The 20,312-nt window shown below is 37.3% G+C and overlaps 1 protein-coding gene across 1 annotated transcript in view; it reads right to left on the bottom strand.

Moving 5' to 3' along the window:
• Positions 1 to 20,312, bottom strand: part of LOC111153758 (Rho GTPase activating protein 20) — a 120,979-nt gene that overhangs the window by 23,465 nt on the left and 77,202 nt on the right. The window contains exons 4-9 of the mRNA XM_022512976.1: positions 19,244 to 19,393; positions 13,082 to 13,123; positions 12,116 to 12,200; positions 9,164 to 9,241; positions 6,786 to 6,852; positions 4,140 to 4,328 (exon numbers count right to left, since the gene is read on the bottom strand). Of these exons, the coding sequence (XP_022368684.1) occupies positions 4,140 to 4,328; positions 6,786 to 6,852; positions 9,164 to 9,241; positions 12,116 to 12,200; positions 13,082 to 13,123; positions 19,244 to 19,393 (611 nt within the window). The remainder of the gene's footprint in view (positions 1 to 4,139; positions 4,329 to 6,785; positions 6,853 to 9,163; positions 9,242 to 12,115; positions 12,201 to 13,081; positions 13,124 to 19,243; positions 19,394 to 20,312) is intronic.

Genomic DNA, 20,312 nt, shown 5'->3' with positions numbered 1-20,312 from the left:
CTTCTCAAGTGCAAATGGAAAAATTCTCTAGGAGAGATCTTATATGAGGCCACAAAAGTGGTCTTAACAAATTTAAAAAGGTGAAGTCATACCAAGCATGTTTTCTGACCATCATGGAATGAAACTAGAAATAAATTACAAGACCAGTGCTCTAACCCCTGAGCTACGGAGCCAAAACTAGAAATAAATTACAAAAAGAAAACTGGAAAATTCATAAATATGTGGAGATTAAACAACCAGTGAAAAACTAATAGGACAAAAAAATTTTAAATAAAAATAAAAAATACTTTGAGACAAATAATGCAAATACAACATACCAAAACTTACAGGACATAGCAGAAGCAGTTCTAATAAGATGCGAGTTCATAGAAATAAATGCCTATGCAAGAAATAGGACAAATCTAAAGTAAACCACCTAACTTTACACTTCAAGGAACTAGAAAAAGAATAAACAAAGCCCAAAGTTAGTAGAAGGAAGGAAATAACAAAGATCAGAGGAGGAGTAAAGGAAACAGAGACTAAAGTGACTAGGGAAAAAAATCAATGAAACCAAGAGCTGCTTCTTTGAAAAGATAAAGAAAATTGGCAAGTCTTAAGCTAGCTCACCAAGAAAAAGAGAAGGCTCAAATAAATAAAATCAGATAGGAAAGAGGAGACATTACAGCTGATACTACAGAAATACAGAATATAAAAAGAGATTTCCAGAAACAATTATACACCAACAAACTGGACAACGTAGAAGAAATGGATAACTTCCTAAAAACATATAACCTTACAAACCTGAAAAATGGAAGAAATAGAAAATCTAAACAGACCAATTACTAGTAAGGAGATTGAATCTGTAATTAATATCCTCCCTACAAACAAAAGTCCAGGACCAAATGGCTTAAAACTGGGAAATTCTACCAAATATGCAAAGAGGAATTAATACAAATCTTTCTCTAAGTCTTCCAAAAGATAGGAGGAAGGAACACTATCAAATTCATTGTAAAAGGCCAACACTGGGCTCCTGGGTGGCTCCGTTGGTTAAACGACTGGCTTAGAATCAGGTCATGATCCTGGAGTCCCAGGATCAAGTCCCGCATCAGGCTCCCTGCTTAATGGGGAGTCTGCTTCTCCTTCTGACCCTACCCCCTCTTGTGCTCTGTCTCACTATCTCTCTCTTTCAAACAAATAAAAAAATAATAAAAATAAAAGGCCAGTACTAGCCTGATATCAAAACCGGACAAAGACACAGGAAAGAAAATTACAGGCCAATATTCCTAATGAACAGAGATGCAAAAATCTCACAAATATATTAGCAAACCAAATTCAACAATATATCAGAAGGATCACACACATGTTCCATTTCTTCCAGGGATCCAAGCATGGTTCATCATTGGCAAATCAATCAATGTGATACACCACATTCCCAAAATGAAGGATAAAAATCACATGATGATTTCAATAGACACAGAAAAAGCATTTGACAAAATTCCACATCTGAAGGAAGCAAACTATGCTCCATGGCCAAATCTGGCCTGCCTCCTCTCTGGATAGTCTGGAAAGTTTATGTTTTTTAAAGGTTGAAAAGAATCAAAAGAAGAATATTCAGTGACACACGAAAATTACATGAAATTCAAATCTGACCACTACCTATAACAGTCTTGCTGGAACATAACTGCGTTCATTCACTTATGCAGTACTGTCCGTGGCTGCTTCCACTTCATGCTCCATGGCAGAGCCGAGTGGTCCTGACAACGACCATCAGTGGTGCTCTCACTGCTTTGCACTGCTGCTCAATACAGCAAACTACAGCGACACATTTATATCTGGATAGTGTTCTGAGTGCCTTGTATATCCTGATACTGTAAAATATTAATGTTTTATTACCTGTCATGTCTAGTGTTGAGCTTTTAAGGACAGAGCAGTGTGGATGACTTTGTTGTTGTAATAAATGGCAGAGCATTGTGTTAATCATGCAACAATATGACAGCTGTGCTACAAGAATACAATATATGCTGACATCATCATACTAAGAACTCATCACAATAGTCCCAACTCAGAAGAAAGTACTGATTATAAGAATTCAGGGTATTTAAAATGGAACATTTCAGCACTACGGAATTTCTCCCCCTCCCCCAAAAGAACAACAAAAAACCCCCCAAAAAACAAACAAACAAAAATGAGGTTCCAATAAAAGTCAGTTTCTGAGTGGCTAATTACTACTAATGCAAGGAAAGCCATTTACCAACGGGGAGTTGCTTATTTTGTGCGCTTGCAATAGATGAAGAGATGTGTACAGAGAAACTAGACTTAAGACTATTAGCCTTCTGGGGCACCTGGGTGGCTCAGTCAGTTAAGCATCTGACTTCTGGTTTTGACTCCGGTTTTGTGGGACTGAGCCCCACATCTGGCTCCACACTCAGCGGGAAGTCTGCTTGAAGATTCTGACCCTCTATCCTTCTCCCCACTTGTGCATGTGCACACATTCTCTAATAAAGAAATAAATCTTTAAAAAAAAAAAAGACTATTAGCCTTATGGTGAGAACTGCTGCTTGAATAGTCGAGGACATTCCCAGTAATATCAATAGGAAACCAAAAAAACCAAGATACTATTTCAAACCACTATCCTTGGTTCTTGATGAGTTGGCAGATGTTACCAATACATTGTACTCAGTTGTTTATTCAAGAAGTCAGTGCTTCGTTTGAAGTGACTGAGGTATTAGCCTTGACTAGTCTGCATGGAACAACTATAGGTGAGAATAATTTAAAAAAATTGGAGAAACTGTAATACTTCAGTATAGCCTGAAGTGGAATCTGCTATGGTAGTCAAAGTGTGTGGAGCAGAAAAGGATGTAATTTAACAAATGTACAAAGTCTGTGAAAATGTAGTGTTTAATGCTTATGGTTTTTCACTGTATTATTCATCAGTGGTACCGTGCGGGAAATATTTGCATCTATCAGGTGTTACTGGATCAGTAGCGTCCAGGTAAACTTCATTCACTCTCCTGGACTTACCCGCTGACAACTCTGTAAATTTCTTTCAGAAACAGAAGCTGAAGAGCCTGACCTGTGCTATCACATGGCAGCTCAGTGGCTAAAGAGGGGTAAAGTTTTATAGTGATCTTTGAACTCAGGGCTGAGATTGAAATTTTTATGAATGAGAAGAACTTTCTTTGTGGTGAATGGCTTTGGAAATTAGTTTTTACTGCAAATTTGAGGATGTTTCTTAATGAATTCAACCTAAATTACAAGGCAAAAAAAATGCTTACATAAAAAAACTTTTGAAAGGTACATTTTGAAACAACTGACATTTAATCACAAGAAACGTTGAACTATTTTTATAGTTCTCATGCTGTCAAAAGTAAAAGCAGCAAGATTTCCATTCTTACACAAATTTGTAGCAGTTATTTTCTGAGATCAAACTATAATTCCAGTGGTATTTTACCACTAAGGCGGCCACAGACCTGCAACCCCACTCCCATTACCCGCATGATACATTTCCTATTTCCTATACAGTCTCACTTTCAGACTGAGGGATTAAAGCTCAAACCTGGGTTAGGGTAAATAATAGTCCTCTTATGTTCAATATCATTTTTATCATTCTAGAGTCTTTATTATGGAGTACCTAAAAGAGATGGCTATATTCACAGGGAATTCAGGTTAGATGAGTAGACCAAGGAGAGATTTCTGTGGAAATCATCTTAATTTTCCCAGACTTATCTATACTAAGATCCATGCAAGGCATCACAGTGTCCGGACACCTGATATGGACAAGCTCCTGCTTACAATGTGACCGCTGAGGGGAACACACAGTGCAGTGTATCACAGCACAAAGAAGGCTTTAAACAACTGCAGCACGGCCCAGCGCCTTGGACGTTGCAGTGAGCACAAGGTTAAAGGGGAAGGAAGAGGGAAAAAAGAAGAAATAGACAGTACTACTACTCGCTGCTGACTCCAAGTCCGTCATGTCTACTGCTCATTTATAAAATTACCTTCTAAAACTCCATCTTTTCCTTCAAAACACTCAGCAAATTAAAAAGAAGAAAAGACCTCATCTGGCTAAAGGTTGGGGGCTACGCATTTGTACTAACTTTGTTTCCAAGAATAAAACTTGTTGTTCAAACAGTCTCCACAAAGGAGGAGAAGCCACTCACCACTGAGCTGCTGGGCCACGGCCAGGCGGCTGGGCCGCAGGGTGAACTGGCACTGTGTCTCCCGGGGCAGCTGTTCCATGAGGAGGGACTCCTGGAGGTTGGAAGGCGTGCCAGAGTCCTTTGATCCCTGTGTCAGGAGCAGAGTGTCTCGAAGATGGCTCATTTTAATTCCATAGGGATATTCATGCCCTACACAGAGAAAAATCTAAATGTAGACATTAGGCTGACCGGCCCCACGGGCATGTGAGCTACATACGAGAATGCACTGTCGTTCACTCCTGGGACTTGGGGAGTGAAGAGGTCTGCGCGATCACTGCGTGCTCCCACACTTGCAGACCCCGCACGATGCAGGTGGCCCCTTCAATGTAGTTTTAAGCAGGTGATGGTTGGGGGGTAGTCAGAAAAAAGCAAAAGGAAAAAAAATCTTTAAAGACTATCTTTGGAATGCACAGATTCGTCTATGAGCTGCAGGATGTTGACTTTTCCTATGTTTGCATCCAGGACTTTAAGGTACTCTAGTTCTCTTTTGACACTAACTATATCCGTAAATCTTGAGCAAGTCCTTGACATCTCTCACGGTTTAAAACATTGACTCTACTTATCACACAGTGATAAAGATCAAGTAAGTGAACTTTATAATAAAATTTAAATAGTAAGGGCAAAGAACTATGTATTTCAAGCATCACTATTCAACACAAGAAATGTCTGAATAAGACATTTCATTACTTCTTATTAGTTAGGTCATCAGAGTTACTCCAGAGAATCAGGACTAGTTTGATTCATGCTTCCTTCCCACTGCTGCCCTTTGAAGGTGGTGTTCACAGGCAATAATTGGAAGGAAGACTGCAGCAGGGCACGTGAAACACAGAAACAGGATTCAAAAAGTAATCTACAAACTAGAACTAAACCCAAGACGTCTGACTGCAACACAACTTTTTGCTCTTTAATATTTTCAGCGATTGCGTTTTCTTAACTTAAACCTTCAAGTACTCTCGTGCTGTAGGTCTGCCTTTTTTTCTTTCTTTTAAGTACAGAGAGTAAGTTCTGTTCTACTCTTCGTCTATCACTGAATGTAACCCTGTGAACTCTTCCCTTCCCTTTCCATCTAGCACAGGTACACAATATCAACATTCCAATAATATCGAACATTACAGCTGCTCCCAAGGATTAAGGCCAAAAAAAAAAAATAGCTTGTAGCTAAACTAGAGTTGAAGTTTCCAAGGCACAGTACTGAAATACACAACGGACAACTGCTGCTTAATCATGTCCCATGGTTATTCTCTTTTTTTAGTGACTTATCAATGAAGCTTGAAGCTGTTTTAAGCCTGAAAGCTGACATCTAAATAGTTCTAATTAATATATTTTATGAAAACAATTATTTTAAGTATTTATTTGATTTTCATCACAACTTGGCTACTCAATGATTTTTATGAAAATGACATTAAAAAAGAATCTAGAAATGCAGTGAACTTTGGCCTCAGCTATGTACATGGCAGCTTACTTGAAGTGTGACAATGCATATTCTACAGAAAGGTTTGGTTTTAAATTATGCAGATCACTTGAAACACCCTGAATTACAGAGTAGTGCTCTCCCAGGTAAACGAAAGGATTACATGAGATAATGCACATGGTGTGCTTTGCACAATATGTGGCAGATAGCGAGCATTTAAAAATTATCAGCAGAAATCATCCTCTTCATCATCATTACTGTCATTATCTCAAGATCTGCTACAGATACTGTCCTTTATTTCAATTGCTCTATTTCTGTTAACCACACGGAGTGACCTTACTGATCAAGAAGTATTTTTTGGCTGAATAATCTAAACAAGGTGAGATGTAATTTATTAACCAATTAATTCGTCAGAACAAATGCTGGAGGGCGCCTGGGTGGCTCAGTGGGTTAAGCCGCTGCCTTCGGCTCAGGTCATGATCTCAGGGTCCTGGGATCGAGTCCCGCATCGGGCTCTCTGCTCAGCAGGGAGCCTGCTTCCCTCTCTCTCTCTCTGCCTGCCTCTCTGTCTACTTGTGATCTCTCTCTGTCAAATAAACAAATAAAATCTTAAAAAAAAAAAAAAAAGAACAAATGCTGGAAAATCTGTCTAGAGAAATAGCAAAGTCGAGAAATAATAACCAGCTGATAAGTCAGTGACTATTTTTAGGACTCTAAATGGGTTAATCTCATTGTCATTATGATGCCCAGGGCAGGTTTTGAACAGCACTGATCAATTAAGAGGCATGACTGGAGTATAGAAAGTCTTCCCCAAAGGCAATGTCATAGGGAGGAAAGGGAATAGGAAATTCAAGAATTGAATGTGAAAAATAAATGTATAGGGAAAAGGAATACCAATACATATTGGTTTCTTATAGAAAATTTTTTTTAAAAGATTTGCAAAATAGCAGTTTATAAAGTGAAAAAATAGGAAGAGAAATTTACATTTCTCTTCTCAACTAACTATACTGTTAGCTGTTCGAGTGAAGGGACAGCATTTGCCTAGCACTTAGGAAATGGCTGTTAGGTATGTATCAAATGAATGAACAGATATACGAGATTTAATATTTGATGGTGCTTAACATTCAGGACCACCTGACCAATTCTTTGAGACATTTAGAATCATAATCTCATCTTAGATTTTTGAAGAAACTTACCAATAAGTGGGTACGGCGCTTCTTCTCTGCCAGAATTGACCCATAACTGGTAATCTCTCTCAGAGCCCTGGGGGATAAAGGAAGTGATGATAATTCTTTCATGTTTGGTAATTAAATAAGGACACTTTTTGGGGTCATATTTATGTTTTGGAAAAAAGTGGGGTTGCTGTACATGCTATTCAGGTTCATGGGGGTGGATACAGTTTCTGAAGATGGCAATGTTAATTGTTACAACCTATCTTCCCCTGTCTCATCCCTAGCAGAGGACTCAGGACTTATGCCCCTTTTCCCTAGTGATGACGAGGGGTCCACAGACCACATGGAAGCAGGCCCTCACAAGTATGGGTAGCTCACAGAATGTAAAATTATAGACCTCTTTGCAAAGCAAAAAGAAATGTTCTGGTTTTCTACAAGGTTAATCTCTTCTTTAGAGTCCTGACTTCTGCTATGTCTCTGAACTTCTCAGATAATACAGGACTTAATCTCCAGCAAGCCCTTGCAAAGACATCCTTGGTATTCAGAAAGCCAAAACCCTGCTGTGCCTGAGATGAAAACCTAAAATCTCAAAGGCTGATTATTAGTTCAGCTATTTCTGAGCAGAAGGAGAATGACCAAGAGGCTCTGAGGAGATAGGTAGCTGGCACAGTCTACACTAATTTTATTTTGGGCAAGTCCAGTCCTGGGAACAGAAAGGACAAGAATTCTGTCTAGAGAATAGGCCCAGTCATAGAAAACAATGAAATTGTTCACTAGCAGAATTATAGTCCAGCAATACTAAAAAATCTTACTTGGAAGACATAATACTAAATTATGTAGACTTTGCTGTATCCTTTAGGAGGGGATAGAGTAAAAATGTTTTAAGTGAGACCAGAAGAGATTGGCAAAATTCAATATTCTTGCCTTTATTTTTTGATTAAAAATCATGGTCCTGACCTTATCATGGAAGGTCCTGGCTGTGGAGAACAGCCTCTGGCCCCCTCCTGTACTCTGTCACTTCTTGTCCCCGTCCTCTAATCATAAAATTTTATTGCAAATAGAGAGAACAAGCAATCTAATGAAAATCCTTTTTTTCTCGTAGTATGTGAAAACATTGTAATAATCCTTTAGAATAGAAGAGTATAACCAAATAGGCTCAATTCTTAATTATAATGAATAGAAATATTTTTGGTCTCAGGAGATGGATCACTTTTTTCAAAGGAAAAGCATAAATAAAATAAGTCATGTCATTAATTAATTTCCTTTCCTTTCCCTTAAACTACTCACTTTCTTCCCAGTGTATATAAATCTAATCATATCTTACATCTTTACAACCTTTACCAAAAGAAATCAGATTTCTTAAAAAAAAAAATCAGATTTCTTACCCTAAAGTCTGATTTCTCTGAGTGCTTAAGGGCTTATGATAGTACCATGTCTGAGTAAATCCAAAGGTAACTTATCAGACTATGGCATATCCAAAACATGTGACATGTTACATCATAGTAACAGTGCGCTTTCATATTTAGAATCTGACTCAAGAAATGGCATTATTCAAGTGCTTGCTTTAGTTTCCAACCTTCTGAAAGTCACTTCTTTTAATATAAGACCCACTGTGTGGTGCTTATCTACTGATAAGGGGGAGATGAGAACTTTCCAGTTTTCTCCCTACCTCATCCTCAAACATGCCTATCTTCTCCATTAATAAAATTTCAAAAACTTACCTTGGCCCCAAAACCAGAGAGAAGCAGAAGCTAAATGCAAAACAGGGGAACAGGTGGTATGCACACTAAAGCTCTTTAACCTCACAATCTAACTCAAAGCTTGTTTTTTAATTTACCAATTCATTAGAGGTACCAGCCATCTCACCTTCTGGATCTAAAGCCAGTGAATATAGATTCTAGCTATGGGTTCTTCACGTATACATTCTACTACAGAGCAAATCCTTCAGAATTCATCATCCTAAGATGGATGGAATCTTGGGATCATAGAAGAATAATTAGGTAAAGGAGAAGAATCAGAAAAGGATATAGAGGTAGAGGGAAAGAACAGTCACAGAGAGACAAGTGGGAAGGAGGTTAGAATTTTCTCATTAGAATCTTAGACCATGAAACCCCTCCATCTGTATACGTATATAGCATATACAGTAAAAATACATATTATTATCACTCTAACATTATAGCCTTATCATATTACGCTTTCGAGTTCACGTAAGTCTTATGTCAATAAGAAGTAGCCTCTAATATTAAAGTATTACTGTCCTTATTTTTCTCCATTTTTAGGAATAAAATATGAATTTGGTATCACTAGTAATTAGCTGTCTTATGATGAAAGGGATAATATTTATATGACTCTAAAGTATCAAAGTTTGTTTTTAATTGAGAATATCTAGTAGAGTAACTTACAGTTATCCCTAGCATTGGTAGTGACATGTTGATAACTTCATTTGCTGTATCTGAATTTGTTACTGTTATAGTTTTAGACTGCAGGAAAAAAGAAATGAGAAATGTAGTTATAAATAAAGAGTATTAAATCAGGTGAATAAATATTATGAAATGATTACCCAAAGGCAAATTTGATTTCAAGTGTTAACAGTGTAAAGCACATGACTTAAGTAGAACAACAAGCCCTTAATGATAATTTACTTTCATTCCATTATACCTTATGCCTTTTGATGAAACATCTATTTCTCTTAATACAAAGAATGTGTAGCTCACAAAATATAAAACCTTCAGCAAGAAAGAAAAAGATTAACCACACATGAGAGCAAGTACGTGGACCACCCTCCCAAACCACCTCCCCCAAAACCAGGGAAGCCAGCGCTCTGTATCATCTCCTAATTGTAAATTGTATTTCCATAATGAGAGAGCACTGGGTCACTTTCTCCTTGTTCCTGAGCACTGTTTTCACAGTGTGGCTTTCACAGTCATTTCTTTGGATGGTAAGAAGCTGAGGTAAAATCAGAATAAAAACTGGCTACAAAAAGACATTTAAAGTTTAGAATTTTTAAAAACCACTATTTATGGAGCACTATTTCAAACACTGTGGCTACCGAGATTTTCAGTGTTGAAACCTGCAGATACCTGAAAACCAGCGAATCTGGCAAACAGGACTGAGAATTTTAGAAAGCTTAATTCTCTTGCCAACTCTGCTATTGAATAGATCTCTGATAGCTCTGTGCTAAACTACATTTAGAAATTACTACTTAAAAACAGTTTGTAACAAACAAAAAAGGGATTAACAAGATTTGGGGGTATCTATATAGAGTTCACTGAATTCTAAGACATTGAAATGTAAGACAATGCTACCCTATCAAAAAACAAGGATTTACTAGGCAGATAGGTTTTAAATATTGTAATTACCAGATGAATCAGCAATTAGAGCTGTGTCCCTGACAGGACCTAAATGGTATAAATAAGTAGTATAGGCAGAAACAAAATGATATAAAAACGAAAATGTTATAAGAACAATGTTAAGTGAAATCCACTGACCATTCACCCCTTATCTTTCCATTGCAGTATGTTTTTTCCTCTATGAGCCGATTATTTGACATGACCAATTGCCTCTTAAAACTTGTTTGCTAACTGATTTCAAATTGTGCTCTTGAACTCCAAAGATTATGCAAAAGTCTCTCAGAAGCCAACAGGTAGGGCTTAGAGCACCCACCCCAGTGTCTGTCTTCTACCAGAGTGGCACAGATGTTTTATACGTTGGCCTTTAACTTGAGATATAATTTTATGAAAGGCATCTGCTTTTTTTTTTTAAAGTCTGAAAACCTATCCTTAAATTAAATTTTAAAGAAATTCTGTTATGAGTCTTTTGTAAAATGAAGAATCTTTCCTGTAATACTAATAGTCACCTAATGTATCTGGATTCTAAGACAATGATTTTTCTTAATATTAGACACATACATTCAAAACTAATTATAGGTGTGTGTTTTTTCTTGCATGCCTTCCTGGCAGACTAAACAAATGAATTTCTGCAGAGAGTATTCTTTGGCTGGTAAACAAATAAAGCAAACAGAAAAAATGAAAATGTGGCCCTTTCCCCCCATGTTAGCAGAATTCACGGATAGGCTGTGTATAACTAAAGGCCAAGGATAAAGAATGCTTTCCATACATACATACATTCCTATTTTGGGGGGAATCACTCTTTTTGGAAGCAGAGCTCCCTGAAAGGAGACTCTTGTCATGATGTAACTTCAGAGAGCTAAGGACAGTGTGTCCTATCATTGTTGAGTTAACCAGGGTACTAGTGATAAAAACAGAGTGTCCAACCTGACCACATCTCTTGTCTTCTCTTCAAAAGAGAATGGAACTCTGGGTCTTTCTCAAACACACACTTACCACACACTGAAAATGTTAAAAAAAAATTCAAGGGATTTTCCATGAATATCCAAATTACAACCAATTGCCACAACAACTGAAATTAAAGCTGGCAGCAAAATAGAGGCGGGTTTTTATTTGTTTGTATTTTACTACCTTGCTACAGTAGATCTTTGTAGTTTCACACCATAAAAATTTGAGTATTTCCCCCAAGCAGTGACATCTGGCACTCATGTCAGAACATTTGCATAACTTTTGCTTTTGGCCGAAACATAACTGTTTTGTACTACATCTTTTTCCAGTGGGACCCAGAGCTGTTGAGAAGTATGGCAATGTATAGTATCATAAAAACATCCATAAGTTTCCATTTTGCTCATCATTGATAATGTCTTGGCATTTATTCTATATTTCCAGTCATCAAATTATACATAATAACTAAGACTAAATAGGCTTAATTGTTATTTGACCAATATGAGGCAGAAACATGCTGATCCCTTAAAAATGTCTTCTCTCCTAGGTCATCCATTTGATAACCCAAGGGATTCAATTCCTAAAAATTCAAAGAATGAAGATAGAGTCATAGAATGAAGAACTATCTAAAATTACCTTCTACTTAAGAAGTGGCAAATTGGAAGAAATTGCTTCATACTAATAGGAACTATATCCTTATGAAAATGGCTTTACTGTAAGCCTCTGCAGCTGCTTTTGAAAGGCTCCAGAGAAACATTAATGCCAGAGGGAGGAAAGAGACATCTGACAAGCAATACTCTTTCTGAGGATTAGTATGAAATACTGTAGTTCATGTGAATTTCTCTTGTGTCATTTTCTCTAGGGTTTACTTTTCGCATATACAAAGACATACATAGACCCAGGAAAATGCATTTTCCCACAACGGTATTTCTAAATGCTTGCCTTCCGTAGCACATCCACAGTCTATCTGTCTGCCTGCCTGCCTGCCTGTCTCTTTTCATCCACGGTGCTCTGCTTTATGCAGGGACTTGGAATTTAATTTTCTGGCTTAGAAACACTTACATAGGCACAATTCCCAATGTCCTTGGCGAAGATTTTGAGGGGAATGCTCTTCGGGTAGTCCTTCTCTTTCTCTAGATTGATGTATCTAATCAAATGCAACAACAACCCAAAACAACACTGAGTCAGATGGATTTTGCTAATGGTTTATTTTAAAATCAATTTATTTTGCTAATATTTTCAATATACTTATATGCTATGTTTTAAAAGACAGATGGAAAGACTCAGCAAATTTGGATTACATTATGGGTTGGAAGAGAATCAGATTCTCAGGACATCAGGTAAGGGCACGAAAACGAATGGGAGATCTATTCCCAATAAGGTCTGAGAAGCACAGTTGGGTTTAGGCACCTCTGGGTGGCATTTTGTCTTCCAAGCTTTCCCCCCTTCCCCGGACAGGCCTGGAAACTTACTGACAAGTACAGAAACATATATAATATTTTATTACACCAAACCAAGATAGTGGCATTTTACTTCTCATTTAGCTCTCGGGTAGAGTGTAAGTCTTCCCTTAGGAAGGTAGCAAGGGGAGGAAGGAGGAAAGGGTTATGGAAATAAGAGAGAAACCTCGATTCACCATTCAGTCTGTATATTCAACGGTGAGGGAAATAATTGATTTTTGCTTGGTGGAAAACCTTCCATATATGGAAACCTAATACATGTTTCTGAGGAAACTGTTTGCTCCAAATGGTAGGTTGGAGACACGGAAATGGGAGAGATGACTAATTTCTGTCTAACCATACCTCAATGTTCTCCTTCCTAAAAAGTAAGGAATACATGTACCAAAGAGAACACTGGTTACAGTAAGTAGTAGCTGGTGTACAGTTCAAACAGTATTTATTTTGAGGACAGATGAGTAATTTCTACTAAGGAAAAGAGGAATAGTTTGGGGCACATCTCTGCATAGAAGAATTTAATTCTTTTAACTACAGGTTGAAGATTAAGAATATGTTATACTGAAAAAAATACCTCTGAAGGAGAGAGAGCCATTTGTCCTTTTGTTCTGGAGAACTGCAATCAAAGAAAATAGGAGAAAAAAATTAAACACGTAACACATTTATGCTAACGTATCCGAGACTGTCAATCCAGACAAAATATTAGCAGCTGTTACTGAGGAAGCGGCACAACAGGGCAGCTCTGGCCTAACTGTGCTCTGGAGAATCTGCAGGGGAAAACCCCATCACGGAAAACCACACAGTCAAGTACAGTCAAACCACACCGTCTAGTCAAACCTCCAAATGGATCCAAGACTGGGCCATTTTCTTACTTTATGGCTCTTTGATAAGTATAACTGTTACGACAGAATGAGTATTTGATCTGGAATCTAAACAACCTGGCTTCAAAAACATACGCAAGGCTACCTGATCATGAGTGAATCACTTCACATCTCTAAGCTCGTTTCCACGTCTGTAAAACTGGGCTAATTGTGGCTTTAATTGCCATACAAACAGAAAATGTGCTCAATTTGAGATTAAAGAGAAATTTGGCATGTTGATGGAAATATCTTGGCTCAGAAACCAGTTTTCCTGTCGGGAAAAGAAATATTTACACATATAGCAGGATTTTAATTTAGTGAATTAGTTCACAGAAAACCTATTCTTAATTACTACAATCTTTTAAGATCAACTCATTTACAACTAAATCACTAGTGATAATTTTTCTGAAGTTATGGCTACATTTAATTCTTAAACTTGAAAATATTTCAGTATTTATTTCTATATGGTCTTGTTACTCAGTTTTAAACCATATTTCTAATCTCAACAAGCTGGAAACTCTTATTATTTTCTTGTTCCAGAAAAAATACACTTAACAAGTATTTGTAATTTGTTTCTAAGTCTGTTGCTTAGCAATTTTCTCCATACACAACTCCCAGGATTGGGCATCTGAAAGTACACTACTTCTCTTTTACTGACCATCCAATTTTCACCTTCCACAGTTCCTTATAAACTTCTAATATATTCACCCTTCCCAAATAGAAGATTTTCTAGGTTCATTTGTATCAAATCTTGGATTTATTTGGCAAAAGACTGTGTTGAAATATAGGTGAGTTTTCTTTGGACCTATGAACTTTCTTCAAAGCAGTTAAAGAAATTGGCTCTTTAAAACACTTAATATTTTTAAAACTTTTTATTGATATGTAAGATAAACAGAAAAGTTGTATAATGCTTAAGTATACAGCTTGAGCATTTTTCACAAATTGAACACACCCATGTGACTAAAGCTCAGATTATGAAACAGAAAATCACCTTGGGAGGACTGCTTGTGCTCCTTTTCAGGCACTAATTCCCACTATCCTGACTTCTTCGTCTTTTTTTTTTTTTTTTTAAGATTTTATTTATTTATTTGACAGACAGAGATCACAAGTAGGCAGAGAGGCAGGCGGGGGTGGGGATGGGGAAGCAGGTGCCCTGCTGAGCAGAGAACCCGATGAGGGACTTGATTCCAGGACCCTGGGATCATGACCTGAGCTGAAGGCAGAGTCTTTAATCCACTGAGCCACCCAGGCCTCCCCCGACCCCCAACTATCCTGACTTCTAACAGAACAGAATGGTTATGTTTTCTTTATTATAAATGTAACCAGACAGTATGTACTATTTTGTGTCTGGCTTCTTTCATCCAACACTATGTTTATGAGACTTCCCCATATTACCGTATGTGGTTTTCGACTGTTCATTCTCATTGCTGTATAGTGTTCTATTGTTTGAATACACAGCATGCATTCCTTTGAAAATAAACAACTTTTGAAGTGTGTCAGGTTAACCCATTAAGACTGATCTATGTAGTCTCTTGTGTTTTCCCCTTGACACAATCGGGAATTTCTCACTGATTGTGGCAGTTATCAGTCTTAGATTTCAAAGCTATTAGTCCTTTACATTTTTGGTTTCTTTATAGATATTGTAGTGACTGGCTAGGAGAACCTGCTTCTTGAGCTGCTATCCTGATGGCATTTTAAACTGATCATGGCCTAGATTTTTCTTAATGTTGACTGATATATACCATTGCTGATGTTCTTCAACCCCTCCTTCCTAAAAAACCTGTCTGCTTTTTTTTTTCTTTTTTTTTGGGAAGCAAAGTTCTGATGGAATAAATTCTTAGAGTTAAAAAAATATCTTTATTTAATTTTAATTATTGAAGGCTATCTTTGCTGGATATAGTAGTCTAGGTTCAAATTTTTTTTCTTTTAACACTTTTAAATAAAGATGCCATTCCACTGTCTTCTGAAATTGCCATAGTTTCTGATGAAAAAGCCACGATGATGTAAATCATTTTTCTCCTATATGTAATGTGTTGTTTTTCTCTGGCTACTTTTAAGATTTTCTCTTATCTTTGGTTTATAGCAGTTTGTAAAACGACTAGGTGAAATTTTCTTCATACTCTTATTTGGAGTTCACTGAGCTTACTAAATGTATACATATAAATCACTAAGCTTGGGAGATTTTCAGACTATTATTTCTTCAAAAATTCTGTCCTATTCCCTCTCTCTCCTCTTCTGGAGTTCTAGTTACATGTATATTATATCTTTTGGTATTTTCTAACAAGTCTCTGATGCATTTTGAATTAAAGTTGTCTGTTTTGAGGTGCCTGGGTCACTTAGTTAAGCATCTGACTCTTAATTTTGGCTCAGGTATCAGGGTCATGAGATCAAGCCATACGCTGGGCTCTGTGCTGGTTGTGGGACCTGTTTAAGATTATCTCTCTCACTCTTCCTCTGCCTCTCTCTCTCTGTCTCTCAAATAAAGAAGTACATAAATTAAAAAAAAAAAGTCTGTTTTCTCTATTCTTCTGATTGGATAATCTGTATTGATGTATCTTCAAATTCACTGACTCCTTCATCTTTCATTTCCATTCTGCAATTGAAGGGATATATATATATATATAGAGAGAGAGAGAGAGAGAGAGAGAAAATTTAAGATACTGCAGTTTTCAGTTCTAATATTTTTATTTGGCTTTTTAAAATATCTTCTATTTCTCTACTGAGATATCTTTCCATTCATTTCAGTTGGCTTTTCCTCTTACCTAGTGAGCACAATTAAAAAGTTGGTTTAAAGTTCTTTTCTAAGAGTTCCAACACGGACCACTTCAAGATTGGCCTCTATTGATTATCTTTTCTGGTTCTTTGTATGTGAGGAAATTTTAGATTGTATTCTGGACATTGTGAATATTTTGTTTGCAGACTGAGTGCTGTTACATTTGCAGGGTCAATGTTTTTGCTTCTGTTCTTTTAGCGTTAGCTTCAAGTTGCTTTGAGTCTGCTCCATGCATGTCTCCGGCAATCAGTCTCACACTGTGGGTAGAATCTACATACATAATCTGGGGTTTCCCTCCTCTGATACTCTCCTTTTCTGAGATTTTCCCCCTAACTTTCCTGTGGCTGTGGTTGACTCAGACCCTGTAGTCTGGTTGTTTGGCCAGAAAGACTGGGGGTTTCTGTCAGTTTAGTTGCCCTGCACAATGATATGACTGTAGCCTGCCCTTGGGCCAATGCCTTAAACACAGGAAACTCACCCCTGCTGGTGCCTCCTTCCAAGTCTCAATTCCTCTCCAAAATCTGCCAACTTGTGTTCACTTTGTAGAACATTTACGTGGTTGTTGTTGTTTGTATTTTGTTCAGAGTTTACACTTGTTATCTGTAGGGTGGTTAGTCTGTTAAGGCCTTACTCTGCCATACCAAAACTCTTCAGCACAACTTTGTTTTTTAAAATAATCTTTTAAATGTGAAGTAAGTTGAGACTTTCAGGAATTTGCTAAGATAATATAGAGAGCCCTGGCATACCTTTTACCTTCCTGAAGTAATCCTCTTACAAAGGCAAACTAAGAAGCCAAACTTCTCAAACTAAGAAGCCAATATTGGTACATTACTATTAATCGCATTCTTGACTCTTCAGACTTTGCGTTTTTCCATTAATGTCCTTTTTCTATCCTAGATGCCAACCCAGGATAACACATTGCCTTGAGTTATCATGTCTCCTTAGTGATTGGTCTAGAACAGTTTCTAAGTCTTTTCCTGTTTTGTTTTTCTGTTTGTTTTTTTTTAAACTGTGATAATCTGGAGGAGTGCTGGTCAGTTTAACCTATAGAATATCCTTCAGTTTGGGCTTGTTTGAAGTTTCTCTCATGTTTGGACTGGGGTTATGGGTTTTGAGGAGGAATAACACAAAGGTGAATTGCTCTTCTCACATTGTATTGAGGGGTACATGGCATCATTAGTGATGTTAATTAACCTTAATCATCTGGTTAGAGTACTATTTTTTTTTTTTTAAGAATACAATGTGTGTAAAACTTGTAAAACTTCTTAAAACAAGTTAAACGGAAACTCCTTAATTAAAGATATTAGCCTCAGGTGGTTAAGTGCCGCAGGTGGTTAATACTCCTGATTTCGGCTCACATCATGATCTCAGGGGTGTGAGATCCATCCCTGCATCAGGCTCCACACTCAGCAGGGATTCTGCTCTAGGATTCTCTTTCCTTCCCCACACTGCCCCTCCTGCCATTCTCCCACTAAAGAAAAAAAAATAATAAAGGATATCATGTGGTTTTGCCCCTTACTAGATATTACTTCCTTTCACCTGTAACTCCAAGGAGATCAAGCAACAGAAAATGATATTATCTGGAGAAATCTGTCATGGAAAACAAGATATGCAGAGAATGATACAGACATATAGTTCTTCCAAACAAGTTTTTAAAATCTTGTGGTAGGCCAATAATGCATAATAGAATTTAATGATATGCCTGTTTTTATTAGAAGATCAACAGTTTGGGGGTGCCTGGGTGGCTCAGTGGGTTAAGCCTCTGCCTTCGGCTCAGGTCATGATCCCTGTTCTGGGATCGAGCCCTGCATCGGGCTCTCTGCTCAGCGGGGAGCCTGCTTCCCTCTCTCTGCCTACTTGTGATCTCCGTCTGTCAAATAAATAAACAAAATCTTAAAAAACAAAAAAAAAGAAGATTACTAGTTTGAAAAATTTTGGTTATTTAGAAAAATTTAGAAAAATTTGGTTATTTAGTTACTTAGAATGATGCCTGAGGTGTCTAGTGGTAGTGGGGAAGAAGAAACCGAAAGAAAAACATGTGCATGTGAGCTACCAACTCCTTAAGTGTAAAACAAACACTGGATTTGAGCATGCACCTGTTCAAAATCACAAGTGTGAATTTTGATATGCTCATCGTGACCTGAGAAGTGCCAATTTAGCATGTTCAGGATAAGAGTACAAAGATTCTCTATTTATATAATCTCTAACCTTATCCCAATCAAGGGGTGAATCTTAGGAAACTAACTTTTACTTCCTGAGTTATAAATTTGCTTCTGAGGGTCACATCTCTATGCCAACCTGATGTTCAGTTCAGGCACCCCATTATTTCATGGCATTAACTTTATGTCTATATTTAAAAACTACTTCTTTAGGAAATTTGGGAGTTTAGGGGTACCTGGGTGGCTCAGTTGGTTAAGTGTCTGACTTTTGATTTTGGCTTGGGTCATGATATCAGGGTCATGGAATGGAGACCCACATTGGGCGGGGGCAGGGGGCAGGTATCTCCATGCTCAGCAGGGAGTTTGCTTGGGAGTCTCTTTCTCCCTCTCCCTCTGCTCCTCCCTCCTCTTGTTCTGGCTCTCAAATAAATAAATAGATAATCTTAAAAAATTGGGAGTATAAAACAGTTATTTAAACTTAATTGGACTATTTTATAAAATTTTTCAGTAAAGGTCTATTTCATCGGGTTGAAAAGACCAACTTGAAAGCTCACTAGGTAAAGCAGTATGTGAACACGAGGGAAGGGGAGGCTGGAAGAGCGGCGGCCCCAGAGCTCTGACCACCCAATTCCTCTTCCACAGGCCCCAGGTGCTTTAGCAGAGCCCCTTTAAAAATTACTGGTCAGACCAAGATAAACAACTCCAACGTTCTCAGTATTTACCATTATGCTCCACATACTTTAATGAGAAGTTCTTGGGGAGAAACAAGGCCTATTGGGGTATGTTGAAAGATGAGTTACTGATTTCAGAATAACTCAATCAGAATAAAATATTTTCCTTTAAAAAATCAGAACAAGATTTGATTGACCTTTTTTTTTCCATCCTAGAAATCACCTCGTTGACTGTATTTAACATGTCAATGCAGGCACAGCTATGGTTCTTACCTGAAAGTGGCCACGAAGTTCACAGTGGGCCAGCCCAAGACAAAGGATTTCAGGGCATTGGTGTTGCCTTCTCCCACTTCATCCACACAACTTGCTGTCCACATGTCACTTAGTTTTATTTTATTTTTTATCTTAAAGTTGTTGTTATATCTAAAAAGATAAAAACCAGACAGGACTTATTATTTTGTTTCTTAAATTTTATGAGAGCTTCTGTACTTGTGATAAAGGAGAGTTTCCACTAATAATGGGCAAAGAATGTCTTATTCATTGTTTGTAACTTCAGTGCTTATTACAGGAAACTGTAGGTCAGTTGGTTACCTTTGGCCCAAAAAGGCCTTTGAAACATTTGGTGTATTAGTCCTTACGCTTGTGTCTATGGGCAGCAAATGGCCATATACTGCCTACTTTATTGTTCTATGTTGAGCATTGTATTTGGAATTTACAATTATAATAAATTTTAAATTTACTGCTGTTCTAAAAATTTCATTTATTATTATTTTTTAAAAACACACTTTTTAAAAAAAAATATTTTATTTATTTATTTGACAGACAGAGATCACAAGTAGGCAGAGAAGCAGGCAGAGAGAGGAAGAAGCAGGCTCCCTGCTGAGCAGAGAGCCCGACGTGGGGCTTGATCCCAGGACCCTGGGATCATGACCTGAGCAGAAGGCAGAGGCTTAACCCTCTGAGCCACCCAGGCGCCCCTCATTTATTATTTTTAACGTGCCTACTCCAAAAAAGTTTGAGTGGCTGAACAAAAGATTAAAGTACACATTATTTATGAAAATATTTATAAAATTTTCACCTTAAGAGAGATAGATGCACTTAAAAAATATTTTCTGGAATTAATTAGAGAAATTTTCAATGTATTTCCCACTGATTGGGTACAACATTTTCTTGTCTTTATAAGCAAAGTTTAAATTTCCTTTCTTAAGACTTTGTTCATATCATTTTCTCTTATATTCTGACTAAAATTAAAAACTATAGCCAAAAAACAGACCCTAACCTAGACTGGTGAAAAAAAAAAAACAACAGAAAGTACTATACTTCAGTGGAGTTAACACACTTA

Source organism: Enhydra lutris, unplaced genomic scaffold (genome assembly GCF_002288905.1).
Source record: "Enhydra lutris kenyoni isolate GAN:26980312 unplaced genomic scaffold, ASM228890v2 scaffoldscaffold34, whole genome shotgun sequence".
Classification (NCBI taxonomy): Eukaryota; Metazoa; Chordata; class Mammalia; order Carnivora; family Mustelidae; genus Enhydra; species Enhydra lutris.
The sequence above is the reverse complement of the archived record's forward strand: the minus strand, read 5'-3'. Positions and strand labels throughout refer to the sequence as shown.